This window comes from Octodon degus, unplaced genomic scaffold, assembly GCF_000260255.1.
Source record: "Octodon degus isolate 3935 unplaced genomic scaffold, OctDeg1.0 scaffold00250, whole genome shotgun sequence".
Classification (NCBI taxonomy): Eukaryota; Metazoa; Chordata; class Mammalia; order Rodentia; family Octodontidae; genus Octodon; species Octodon degus.
Genome location: NW_004524826.1, coordinates 1024552 through 1038893, shown reverse-complemented (window position 1 = coordinate 1038893; position 14342 = coordinate 1024552). Strand labels below are relative to the sequence as shown.

Genomic DNA, 14342 nt, shown 5'->3' with positions numbered 1-14342 from the left:
CATGACTTTATTTCTTATACTTCGTTTTTATACTTTTCTGCTGGATGGTTAAGACCAAGGTAAAGCAAGACCTATGGAACAAGAGTTGTAGCTTTTAGGTCTGATAAGGTCAGTGAAATCCCCTCAGGATTTATCCTGAGATCCTGTACCTCAGATTGTAGAACCTTTGTCAGTGTCAGCCATGTGGATGAGTCACGGCCATTGCTTGGCCAATGTGCTCTCTGTGAAAGTCTGAGAGAATGTTTTCTCTCCATGTGACTCTCCTTAGGCACACTCTACATCATCGATCACTTTCCTCTTTGGCCCCATAATCTCCTTGATCAGAAAATTTGGGACACTATCAAATTACATGACGTTACAGTACAAATTCTCATATGTCCTAAGTCTTGATTGACTTTGGAAGGCTAGGGCCAAAATGTTGATTTTCCTTAGGGCCCTCCTTTTTCTCTAATTTTGGTCTGCAAACTTAGGTTGTTAACCCTCCAGAAGACAAACTTATTGTTATTACCATACAACCTAGGCTGTTAAGCTTAGCCTCACTATCTGTCTGAATATCAAACATCTTAGGCATAACATGGAACAGGTACTTTTCATCAAGTATTGATATGTTGAACTTTAAGTCCCTACAGAATATGATGAAAAAAACATTTAAAAATTAGAATATATTTTAAAAATAGGCATAACAAATTATATAATTCTTATGTTTACACATAAGTCCAGAAATCTAACCATATACAGCCTTGAAGCAGGACAGTCCCACAACATTCTCTTTCTTGTCTCTTGCCTTCATTCACCACCCGCTTCTTTTTGAACAATCATCTACCCAAGAGACAGCATAGTAGCAACTGGAACTAACATTGAATATCTTGTGTGCTTAATGGACATTTGTACATCGTCTTTGGAGAAAATTTCTACTTACATCCTTGGCCAATTTTTTGTTTGTTTGTCTTTTTTATTATTTGCTTTTGTTTGTTTTGATTTTTTTTTTTTTGTCTTGCTGTGTAGTTTAGGCTGTTTTTTTTTTTGTTTTGTTTTGTTTTTGTTTTTGTTTTTGTTTTTGGCACTGGCGACCAAACTCAGGACCTTATACTTTCTAGGCAGGCACTTATGCTGCTGAGCTATCTTCCCAGCCCATTTAGGCTGTTCTTGAGCTGACTATGTACTCCAGGTTGGCCTTGAACTTGTAGTGGTCCTCCTGTTTCATCTTCTCAAGTACTGGAAGTATAGGTGTGTGCCACTGTGCCTAGTTCTGGTCAACTTCTGTTTGTTGTTCTCTTGTTTTGTTGTTAACTTTATAGGTCAGTTATATAGTTATCATAGAAGACCATTATTAGTATATAGTTGTGGAGGACCAGCTGAGTGACTCTCCTTGAAGGAGGGGCAATTATCTCCATTTTAGCTGATCCTGACCCTACTTCCATGTACTGATGTGTGCAGAGCTGGCTAGGACTTTTCCTTATCCCTTCAATTGGCTCTTGGCATGTGTATCAGTCCAGCTGAGGTGCTGATGATGTAGGCTTTGAAGCAAAGAAACAGGGCAGTGTTCTCCCAGCCATGTAGCTCCATGTGTGAGCTGTGCTCCATGCTGGGATTGAGTCTCAAGATAAAATGCTATGACTTCCAGGGCATAAAAGATTACACATTAGCACTGAAGACCCAACCCAAAAACATTAGTTACTATCTCAGCTGTGGTATACAGATCACATTCTGCCTGTCCTTTACTCTGCATATTGCACAGGTGATCTCAGGCTTACTATCTAGCCCAGCTCATGACACTCACCTACTTCCCGCCATTCTCATCATGGTCACTCATCCTCAAGCCACTCCTTTCTTCATGAGTTAAAAAAATCCAGATTCAGCCCTGAGTCGAGGTCTTTGTTCTAGCTAGTCACCATCATGGCTGAACCTAGAGCTCCTTGGCTCCCCATAACTACACATATGCCTCTGTGTCTGTATTCTTGTCATGGGTTGCACTAGAAGTGGTGGTTTGGAATTAACTCACTAGGATTCCAATAACTTTTCCAGGGATTACAGATATAAAGTTCTTGGGCTACCATGAGAACGGGGAAGGGCTCTCTCTGTATAAAATTTGCAACTATTTTCTTTCATTCCATGAGTTGTATAGTGAATAGTACCTTGCTTTATGAATTATTTTGTTTTACAGTTTGGAGGAAGATGTCTGTGTTTGTGTGGGGAGGATAACTAGGGTCATGTTTGTCACCTGATGTGGAGTTTGTGAACAGAAGCAAAATTTTTCCCAATGCTTTGGCTTGCAAACTGAATTGTTTGCAAACAGAAACGTGTGCATTGAGGTGTTACTGTATCTTCACTTCCTTGATGTACAAATATTTTAAATTTTGATGATGTTCAGTTTATCTATTTTGTCTTTGGTTGATGTACTTTTTGTGTTCTGACCATTCTAGTATATTAATTTTTTCATTTAAACTTTGGGATCAGCTTATTTTATTTTAAAACTATTGGTATTTAGACAGATAGATTAATTCATTTAGAAAAAAAGTGGTAATTCTTAAGAGGGAGCTTCCTATCAAAGAAAGATATGTGTTTCTGTTCACCCAAGTCCCTTCTGTGTTTTTTAGTGCTTTAAGATTTGTTTCCTATAGATCTTACTAATTTTAATTACATTTAGTTTTACAGTTTATTTTCCTTATTACTTAACTTACTTCAATGTTGAAAACAAACAAAAATATTTGAAACACTACATGAGCTGCAGTACTTCATAGTATCCTGAGGTCTACACTGAGGCCAAGTTCTGACCTTCAGACCCAGAGCTGCTCCAACTCTGCTGTGCGGGTAAGGACTTGTAGAGGTGCTGAGTGCCTGTCACAAGGCCACACAGCAAGGAGGTGGCAGGAGGAGGCATCTGTTGCTACACCCAGCCTGACCCAAAGCCCCAGACTCTTCATCTTACCAACTGACATAAAATATTGGAAGGTCTAGGAAAAGGGCAAGTGTTCTTACATGCATTGGGAACTCACATTCACCTTGGGACTGACTTCACCAATCAAGATAAGAATTAGACAAAAATTACACAAGAATTAGGAAAAAAATAAACATAAAACAATGCCCCTGTTGGTGCTGTCCAAGGGGAAATAAGGCAAAAGTTGGTCAGTCAGACTGTTGCGCACGCTCATACCCCAAACCCTCAAACCTCCTGAGCTTCCTGCCTGTGAAACGAAAGGGGGAGTTCGAGTTTCTTGCCCGGGTGGCAGGTGCTTTCTCAAAGGCCCGCAGGCCTCCACTTCCTGAGGAGGCAGCGGCAGAGCAGCCAGCAGAGACTCATCCTTCAGAGCCTGCCTCCATCTGTCATCCCGCCACAGCGGCCTTCACCCGGCCTGGTGCTGTCCTGGACGGGGTCAGGATGAAGAAGAAGACACTTGCTGTCGCGGCCATCCTGCAGGCACAGCTCGCGCTCTCAGGTAGGGCCGGGGCTGGAAGGCAGAGGCCTTCCCAGGGCTCTGTGTGTGTGCTGGGGATCGGAGACAGCGGGGGAGGAGCTGGTGTCTCCTCTGAATCTTGTCCTCCCCAAGCCAAGGGGCCTCTGAGCAGACGGTGTCCGTGACAGAGAAGCAAGGCTTCAGGCTTCGCTTCAGAGCCAGCTGTTTGAAAAAAAACCCATAGCTGACTGAAGTGAGATTTTCCAGTGATAAGAGAAGAAGGGAAGAAGCAGGAAAGAGAACAGGAGAGAAAGTAAGGCAGGCCAGTGTAGAGAAAGGGAGAGAAACCCAGCAGGATCAGAACATGTCAGGAGGCCTACACTCACACTGCGACAGTGTTCGTTCTTCCTGTCACCCTGTCCGTCGGTGCCCTGCTCCCCACTGCTGGCATGACACTCCGCTCCCCAAAGAACCTCTCACTGGTCAGCCAGGCAGGGTAATGGCCTGTGACCATCTCTATCCTGAGCCACCTTGGCAGGCCTGGGACCCAGTGGAGTGCAGATACTGAGTCAGGGACAGGTATAGGAAGCATGGAGCTTGCGGCCTCCCACAGGGCACTCACCAGGTCCTGGCCTGGAGCGTCCTGTCTGGGCTTCGGCCTGTCATGGCTTCACAATGACACACCCATTCTGGGCTGGGTGACTCAACTGCCGCCACCCCTGATTACCAGAGGCCTGGAGATGAGGAGGTACCTTGTCGAGTCACCGCCATGAGAAACTGGCTGCTCTCCTACACCTTGCAGGCCGCAGTGGCTGGCTTTCCCACATGTTGTCGCTGCTGTGCTTTCTGGCCCAGATGGTGGGGAGGAAAACAAAGAGACAAGTGGACCACTCAGGAGACCAGCATGATGCCATCTGTACAAGAACAGGGTGCATTTGGACCTAAAGAAACAGGACAGGGGGAGGTCATCACTACCAGCGTCCTCCCTCACTGTACGGCTCCTGGCATTGCGAAAGTTTGATTTAGTGCTGGGAGGGCAGGAGAGACTACTGGCACCTGTGTCCTTCTAGGGAGCATGGCACAGCCCTGGGCTAGCAAGACAGGGCTGCAGGGACAACTAACTGTGGGTTTTTCTGTAAGATCACAGTCTCTTCTCAGAAAGACCCTGGTGTGGATGAGTCACATGAGGTTGTGGTGAGGGCACAGAGTGGCCCATTCTTGTGTGCAGGGGACAAAGAAGACCTGAATAGCTGGGAACTCCATGATTTCAAGTAAACAGCGGAGGGCTGCAGCTCTGGACCCTGGCTCCAGGTTGGGAGGCCGCAGGAGGGAGATGATGTGGTGCTAACCCCGGCTGTCTCCTCACCAGTCCATTTGTGACAGGCTTTGGGGCAGAGGCCAAGTGAAGGATGATGGCTGCCAAGTGTGGCAAACAAACCACCCAGAGGAGGAGGGGAAGCTCATGCCCCATTTTCACACAAGAGCTGAAGTGAAGATGGAACCTTAGGCACACTGGGTGGTTCACTTTCTTTGCACCATTTGCTCTGGTTCTGTGGAGAGTGAGCTTGTAGCTATTTTTAGAGAGGGCAGATAGGGAAAAGTTGTTCAAAGTTTTCTGGCCCAGAAATGAAGAGGAGGCAAGTGGAGCCCTCAAGGGGCCTGGGACACTGAGGACCATGGTGCACCAGGGGCCTGGGCGCAGCCCTCTCTTTTGTCCCCTGGACGTGTGGCTACCCACAGGGCACAGTCAGGGTCTCTCCTGAGTTCTTGCTCAATTAAGTAACTCCCCCCGACTCCCCTCAAAAGCACTGACTTACTCTTGGATCTTTCTATTTGCATTTTTTGGGGATTAAAGACAGTGATGGCCTCAGCTGTCCAAGAGAGTCTGCCGAGACCCTTTCCAGAGAGGCCGGAAGGGCTCACACAGCATGCAGGGTGGCAGGGTGCACATGTGCCTGTGGACCCTCAGCTCCTCCATGCCTCTGACTCTCTGTCCATTATGGCAAAAATGCCCCATTGCCCAGCATGGCTTTGCCTTTCTTGGGTGAGAAACTTCAGGCTGTGAGCAAATCGGCTTTTTAGGAAGCAGCTGGGCATAGTGCAGACAGGCCAAGCACAGACTCCTGGGCTCTGCAGCCCCTGGGCAATGCACTCATCCCCTTGAGGCCTCAGCTTTCTTACCTCTAAAGCTAGATGAGTAAAACCGGCTGTGCCAGACCGTGCCTGGGAGGCTCAAGACACAGACAGCGATCACAGGAAAGATAGGCACTTACTTAGATGGCTGAGTTCTCTGTCAGGAGAGACTGCGGATTTCTAAGAGAGGGTCAGCACAGTCGGCCAGTGTAGCTGCTGTAGCAATGCATTTTCCAGGGCATCCTGGTCCTTGTTAAGTTTTGCGGACCACCTATATTGTAACTAAAGTTGCAAACTGGGAAGGCCTCCCTCAGGGTTCACAAAAGGCTCTTAGGCCTTAGATAAGCACATGTGTATGTTTGGGAAAGCTGTAACCTTAGCTCAGGGGAGGAAGAATGTTTGGGTATTTACTTTTAACATGTGCTGTTTCAGTCTTCCCTCAGTGCATCCCCTCATGGGCCGTGCAGGTTGTGCTGGGCAGAAGTAAGGGTATTGTCAAAGAAGTTGGGGCGCCGACAGTTTTAACCCCCGTGTCACTACAGTATCTTCCTTAAAGAAATATGAAAATGAGAATTGACCATCATGTGCCTGCTACATATATGGCCAATAAGTGGGAGTTGTGTTGCTTATTATTATGATTGCATGCTGGACTGAGCTCCCGAAAAACACTGGGCACGGGGCTTCGACACCCTGGGCCGGGACTCCCTGTTTGCCCCAGTTGTGTTGCAGAGCACCAGGGTGTTTTCTCCACCTGTACACACACAGTGCATCCTCTCCTGAGTCCCCAGCACACCCCTGCCAGCTCAGAGACACAGCCACATGCACGGCAGTGGACACCAGGGCCAAGGAGGGTCGCAGCTGGCATGGTCATACCTCAGCGTTGTAGCCACCATTTTAATGTTTTTTTTTTGTTTTTTTTTTAAACAGAGTGTAGGCAAGTATTTCTCCAACATGAAAGTGTGTCTGAAAAATGCCATAAATAGTGGGTACATAGTGAAGGGGAGAAAATTAGAAACGTTTGTAGGGCCATCACCAGTCATGGTGGTCACCCTGATCCAAGTAGCTGGCTGGGGCGCACAACCACTGGGGTTCAAAGTACAAACGTCCCCAGTCCCCAGTCTTTATAAAACTGCTAGGTGGTGGGCTCGGGAAACCTCTAAGTGACCCAGTGTGAGGCATTGTGACTCTCACCGGACGGTTAGTTTTAACCTCCAGCAGGCTGGCTCTTGGTTTCCAAATGGGCTGCTTGATTTTATTGCCTCTTTCCCTCTCAGACTCAGCGGCCTAGAAATCATGTCTGCTGCCACAAAACAGGTCGCAGAACAGTCCCGGGACAGTCCAGCTTAGGTATTGAGCCACTGCTGTCTGTTGGAAAATTATTTAGAGTTTTGCTTTTGTTCTTTTAAAAAAATCAGATTTAATTTATATTCAATATATGCTTTTACTTTCAAAAGTCACCTTACTTAAAAAAGAGTCAACCCACATCCAGAAGCGTCCAGGCACCAGAGGAAACCATGTGGGGGTACAGATGTTAGCCACACTCTCTGAGAATCTTTTTTTCCTGAGTCTTTATAGTTCTGGATCAGCTTTTTGGTTAAATGAATGCCAAAAGTACTTCAAAATAAGGTTCTTGATTCTGTTTGGCCCAAGATAGTTCTTATTAACATTGAAGTGAAGATAAATGTGATCAATTTGAACACTCGGTCAATCTGGTTTTTTTAAAAAGTTAAATCAGGCCAGATGTAGTGGCACATGCCTGGAATCCCAGCACTCTGAGGCCGAAGCAGGAAGATAAGTCAAGTCCAGCCTAGGGAGTGTAACGACTTAGGGAGACTCTGTCTCAAAATAAAAAAAGAAAAAAGGGCTGAGGCCCTAGGTTTAATCTATAAACCATTAAAAAAAAAAAAAAAATCAAACCAGACATTTGACCTGTTAGCTGAAATAAAATGATCATATTAGTCACTGTATTCTCCTAACCACGGTTCCCAGCCCCCGAAACAAGTCCTAGTTTCCTGAGGAAAAAGAGGTTCCTGTCTTGCTCTCAAAAGCCCATGTGCCGTACCTGGAACAGGTACTAACACACAAGAAATATCAACAGTGTTTCTCGGATGAATTACAGTGTGGGTGACTGAAAGAAGTCTGGGTGTTTATACAAAACGACAAAGAGAAGGAGCAAAATGTAATCTTAGGCCCCGAGCCCATCCGGAACAAGTGCAAAAGACACTAGCACAGAAGAAATTGGGAATCACACAGCTGAAATCTCTGAAATAATAGCATCTGAAGTAAAGAAACAACTGCAGAAAGGTAGAGAGAACGCAGGTCAGAAATAACCTCTGAAATAAAAAGAAAAAGAAATCTCTGAATTAATATCATCTGAAGTAAAGAATCAACTGCAGAAACATATAGAGGAAATCAGATCAGAAATAATCTCTGAAGTAAAAAAAGAAAGGATAACGATAATGGGTGTTTCTATGTAAGTTAACTTTGTTGGTAGATTTGGGGGTCTGTTGGATTGGTACTACTGGGAAGCAACACACTTTAAAAACAGAACACAGGAGTTAAACTGCCAAAGTTGACGAGGGACTTTGAATACATAGAATGAGTTAAAGTGTAATACACTTTTATTTTTATTTTTTTTTTTCTCCTCGAATGCCTTCAGGGCACTTTTGGCTGGCTGGAGGGTTGTGGGGATCGAACTAGAACAAGCTGAGGCTGACAGCTTTGTGGAAGCAGCCACTTAAAGAACTGAGCTAGGGCCAGGCCCCCTACACTTTTATTTTGAAGTAGTTTAAAATACAATCCAGAGCTCAGGAGACAGCTCAGCGGCACAGCACCTGCCTGGTAGCATAAATGAGTTCGATTCTTAGTACCATAAAAAAAAAAAAAAAAAAAAAAAAATGCAGCCATTACTAAAAATTTTCTTGGTTGACTGTGTGAAATCCTGCTGTTTATTTTGGGACCTATAAGAAAGATCATTTCATGTGAGTAAACTAACATATTTCAAAAATAAACAAAAATGCTCAGTTTTCTTCTAATTTGGCTTTAATAATGCAGTAGCAAAAAATAAACAAGGGGCACACCACTGAAGATTATTAACCAATAAACTAATAAATGGTACAAAGGAGGAGAAGACTGAGTTGTAGCTCGAGTCAACCATCCAATTGCCTCAGAAATATGGAAATAAAGTATTGATAATTAGCAGAACATGTAACCATTATAGCCCAGTTTGATCTAAGTTATTAAATAAAAGTTGCAGGTAGCTATCACCTTTCTTCTTAACTAAGTATTTTAATTAAAAAATCACACCATCACTGAAGGAAATGAAAAAATTTTAAATCCATGACAAGCCATCCCAATAACTTTTAATTTTCACTTCCTTATATTCTATTCCAATTTTTTCTAAAACTTGTGCATATATATATTTATATAATTTTTATCATAAAGTTTTTCACATTTTTCTTAATATTTTATTCTATTTTACACTTGGATGTCATGATTATTTTAATTACTATATCAAGTTCCACAGAGTATAGACAACACATTTTCTTCACGATTTCCTTACTGTTGGATATGCAGAATATTTCTAATGTTTGTTGTTGAAGCTAACACTACAAAAAAAAAAAAAAAAATCTCTACTTAAGTAGCCTTTGTTAATTCCTTGGGCAAATCAAGAACTGACAATTTAAAAACTGGCTCAAGAGAAGAGCATTTCACAGAATCCTTTAGTCCTTTGTTGAAAATAGTCCTGTGGAAGTAGTCCTGTGGAAGAAAGTGATTTTCTAGGTCTCAGCGACCCTCTGCAGACAGAGAGCGAGCGAGGAGGGCGCGGCCTTCCTGCGGCAGCGACGGCGCCCACCCCAGGGCCTGCTCTTCCTTTCTGAGATGTCGGCAGGGGTGCCTGCCTCTGCAGGGCCTGGCGGGCTGGAAACGCTACTCAGAAGCATCCATGCACTAAAGGGTGCTGGGGAAGCCGTAGTCATGATCACAGGTGCCTCAGTTTCCCAACCTTCAGAACAGAAAGATACCATTTTCCCAGTACAGCCCAGCAGGCGCACGGGACTCGCTCGCTGTCTTTTTCCCCCTCTGTGATTAAGCCGGGGTGCACACTTGGACAGAATTTTCTCTCTGGGCTTTAGTTTTCTCATTTGTAAAGTGAGAAATGATGGGAAGTTTGAACATGTGTTTTGAGCTGCAAAATCAATTACTGCGATCTTGAAATGAAAAGCTTTAGAGACCATATGATTAGCTAGCCCTCGCCCACCCCACCGCACCGGCTCAGCTCTCAAAACTTGGACGGTGAACTTCTTTCTTCCCTGCTGCTGCTAAAGGCTTGAAAAGAAGATTTCTGCACTGCTGACCGATTGCATTGTCTCCACTTTCTAGTCTCAGGATCAGCTGTGAAAGCTCCAAGGTTGCAACTCGACACTTTCTGGCTTGTCTCTTTCGCCGAATAGAGAGTGCAGATGTATCCGAGGTCACGCAGGACTTTGCTGGCGAGAAAGCCCGGCCCACCTACAGCGGCCAAAGCACGGTGGCCGGTGGCCCAGCCGTCAGGGGTTTCCACAGTCCGCTCTACCTGTGGCTATGGTTTACGCTGCTCAGCACCCAGCTGTCAGGCTCAAGGGGAAGAAGTAAGCAGAAGGCGCCAGAGCAGGGCCAGCAGACGCCCGCCCAGTAGCCTGCCCTGCAGCCTGCCCTGCCTTCTTAGAGCCCCCACCCTGGACATCCGCAGAGCCTCTCACACGGCTGATGTCACGGCCCTTCCATGGCAAGCACCAAAGAAAGCAGAAGGATGCGCATTAAAAGGAGGAAAATCGCTCACAGAATTTGGGAGTTTGCTCAAGATGAAGGCCAGGCCAAAATGCACTTTCTGATTGCTGGCCCAGGTGTTTCTTTAAAAAGTTTTCTTAAATTGTATTTTTATTAGTATACATTTGCAGTACATAGTGACAACATCCGTCGTGGGGAGTCAGTCCATGTGTGTGACACATCCCAATTGTCCTTATGTCCCCGTCCTTCGCCTTCTATCTCCTGTTCCCTTCTCATTTTCAGAAGACCCATGTCTCTGCTTCCTATTGTCGATCTTTTAGTTTGCTCTTAACCATTCACAGTCTGGACTGGGCCCTTGAATGCGGTCTGCAGTGGCTCTACCTGCGCTTCCTCGTGGTCCTCACTGCCCTGCACCCCACGATTGAATTCTAAGGCAGACTTTTCGGGTTTTCCTCTTTGGAAGCACTTCTTCCTATTTTCTTCTTCATTTGAAAGGAAGGAATAATTATTTTGATGTTAAGTATCTTTAAATACTATACATGTTTCTTCCGAGTCTGACATACTGAGTTATTAATATAGACCTGTTGTTCTCTGATGTATTATTGCAGCTCTGAACTTGCATTTTTCCCAAATCTGATAAAACCATATTTTCTGGCTTATTCATGATAAATCTACCTGCTTTTGCTCTTTCCCAGATAGGGATGGAGTTCTGTTTGCAGCTCATCCCATTCCTGTGTGTGCAGGTGAACACCTCCACTTTGCCTTATGCATTGGTGTAAGTGAACAACTCAATTAAATCATACCTGAGGGGCTGGGGAGATGGCTCAGTGGAATAAGTGCTTCCCTGGCAAGCGCAAGGACCTGAGTTCAATCCCCCGTTCTGCCAATAAATAAATAAATAAATAAATCATACCTGAGAAGCAGCGCCCCCAAACACCCACCTGCAATTAATCTGTTGGGGGGAACGCTTCTTCATCCAGTGTGGAAGGTTTTGTGGGCATGAGATTTTAAGAATAAGGTTACATTGTTATGTATAGACTCTGACTTGAGATTTAGGGTTTTTACTAAATCTTCAAGGAGACAGAGAATTGTCTTTTGAGTGACAAGTGTCTATCCATTTGAAGTTATTAATGTCACATTTTAGACTTGGGTCCATCTGCGTCTGCCTAGGCTGGGCTCAGGGAGTGCAAACCTTTGTTGGCGACGCAAAGCTGAATACAACAATAAGGCTGAAGCTTGAATCAAAATGCACAAAGCACTGAAGAACCAGATGTACAGTGTGGCCACTCGCCGAGTGGCCATCCCAGACCCAGCTGGGAGGGGAGCTGGCTGGAGGCAGGTGTGCAGATGCTTCTGCAGACTTTGCTAGGGCTCCGGGCTGTCGGCGCTGTGGCCTTGGCCAGACCGTGGGAGTGTGGAGGACAGCTGGGCCGCAGATGTATATGGACACCAATAAATAAAACCTTACTCCTCAATTTTGTTGTAGAGGTGAAAAAATTATCTGAGTGTGCTTGTATTTTTCAGCAGCTCTTCACCTTTGAAAATTGGGCTTGCTCTAAGATATGCAGTGAGTGACAGGCTCATTTGGAGCCGCTCATTCACCATCTGGGTTGGGAGCAATGGTAGAGTTGGAGAAAAGAGGTTTTACAGGGAAAGAGTAGACAGATCAGATGGATGAGTTAGGTATGGTGGCACACGCTTGTAATCCCAATGCGCGGAGAGACTGAGGCATAAGGACTGTGAGTTCCAGCCCAGCCTAGGTAATTTAATGACCTTAGTAAGACCCTGTCTCAAAATAAATAGCAATAAACAATGAGTGAAGGGTATGGCTCAGTGCAAAAGCCCTGGGTTCCATACCCAGTACTGAAAAGGTAATACACAAAGTAAAAAAACAAAATAGAAAAGAAAGACTGGAGGTGGGAAGTGGAGATTGTAAGCTGTGGCTATAGGACACAGACTAGGGAACGGCCTGCAGCAGGGGGACGGGCACTATGCTGGGTGAGCATGAGGCCCGTGGGTTAGAGCTCAGTGTGGGTGCTGGCAAATGTTCCTGTTGACCCTCCTGCTTTGGTGGTGCAGGGGCCTGGGCCACGGGTGAAAGTGTTGATAACGTGGGAGGTGTTCGTGTGTGGCGCCCTTAGTGCGCGCCTGTATGTGGATGGGTGAAGCTGAGGTCTGCAGGACTGATTGGGTGTGCACGGCGAGTGGCCCTATGTGCATGGTTAAAGAGGGCTTTGGTGGCAGCAGGACAGGTCTGCAGAAGGAAGTGTTGCTTGAACTGAGAGCTGACAGGCAGGGTAGGTGAGTTGCGGATCTAAGCCCTCTGAGCACATTCCAGGGACTCTGGGGAAGGAAAGCAAGAAATCTGTCTAAATTCAAATATCTAGCATCCAGAGAGACGGGGAGTGGATTCTTCATAGGTATGTGGATTTCTCGGAACTCTTCTCTTCCTGAGGTAGCTAGCCTTCTTCCTTCTTTGCACCTTCTTCTCTCCAAGTCCCCCAGACTTACAATGCTCTCTTCCTTCACCTGTGGAAGCCCTGTTCACCCTAAGTCCAGATGGGTGGGGATCTCCCAGACACAACGCTGACACCGTTATGTGCATTAAACTAACAAAAGAAGGTGGAAAATTGTTGTTCTCGGAACTCAGGGTTAAAAACCCAACACCAATATTTCCCTAGTGTGAGGTCTTCTCATGCACTTTCAGGAGTGCTTTCCCGTCAGCAGAAAATTGTGACAGCTCCTTAAAGTCTCACAGTTCTTCCCACAGTGGCCATCCTATATGCTGTGGCTAAAGCCATCAAAATACATCTGATGCTTTTCTTTCTTGCAAGCAATCTACCAAAATGGCTCCCGGTGACCTACTTTAGTCATCAAATTAGTTGATAAAAACAGATGTACTTAATGGCGCTGATCACGCCATTTATCAGTGAGTAAATATTCGCTATATAACTCTCCTATGTTCCAAGTCAAACAAACAGCCCCTCCTCCTCTGGATGGTGGACCTAAGCAGCCTGTTGACCAGGCCCATGGTTTCAAGGTGGACATTGAGTGACCGAGAGCCTTCAAGTTAAGGAAAACGTCTCTGGTCCTAGAAATCATGGTCACAGTTTTTTCAAAAATAAGTCTGAATTGGCCTTCAGACTCCGTTCTTTGTGGTCTGATCTAATTTTCATCATTTTGTGGGCCTGAGCTAATTTCCATGCTGAGTTTAATAGCAAAGGAAGTGTGTATTTGAGGGAATACCACCCAGGTCTGTTTTGAGTTAGACTATGGAGCTTCAGAAAATCTTCCTTTGATTTCTCAGAGTAGAGAAAAATCTTTGTCTTTTCTCCCACTTAACTACCAACGCTTCAAAGCCCCGACCTATATAAAATACACAAATGCTTTCTGGACAAAATGATTCTTGTCCGTTTTCTTTGGGCTTCGATGGGAACAATAAAGATTGAGCTACAAAAGGTTGGCAAAGAGGACGATTCTTTTTCTTTCTATTAAGCATAGAAGCTTCAAAAGAACAGCCCAAAAAGTCAAATAATTATATCTACCACCGCTCACCCATCCATCTCCCCGCTGACCAAGCCTGTGAAATCCCTTTTAAAATCTTGGCCAGCTCTCACCTGCCCCGTGCAAACGCTGTATTGTTAAATATTCCCATTCGTGGTGCCATGAGAGAAGCTGTTATAAAGCGGACTCTCAACATTTCAGCAGAGCAACGCATCAGGGACTAGCTCTTGGGGTATGGGTCATGGGGGGGCCTCTAATTTTCAGAGTTTTTGTAGCCTTGTGTCAGAGAGGGAGCTAGATGTAGGTGAGGACTGGATTGTCAGCCCCAAATGCTCGTGGTCCGAAGGGAACAAAGAGAGAAGACTGAGGGGAAGATTTAGGGAGCAGGTTTTTGACCTTCATAGCGATTTCTTGATTTCACTGGTTTGGAAAACACATTAGTTTCTAGCTCTAAATTCTTTTTAGTGTATTATACAAATAAGCATTTATTTCAAACAATCAGAAAAGCATTCCTATTAAAACATGGTTCATTTTGAGTTA

The 14342-nt window shown here is 45.1% G+C and overlaps 1 protein-coding gene across 1 annotated transcript in view; it reads left to right on the top strand.

Annotated features, from left to right (window-relative positions):
• The first annotated feature begins 3242 nt into the window (after window positions 1-3242).
• Cd247 (CD247 molecule) overlaps window positions 3243-14342 on the top strand; it is a 71520-nt gene continuing 60420 nt past the window's right edge. The window contains exon 1 of the mRNA XM_023706294.1: window positions 3243-3437. Within this exon, the coding sequence (XP_023562062.1) occupies window positions 3380-3437 (58 nt within the window). The 5' untranslated portion in view covers window positions 3243-3379. The remainder of the gene's footprint in view (window positions 3438-14342) is intronic.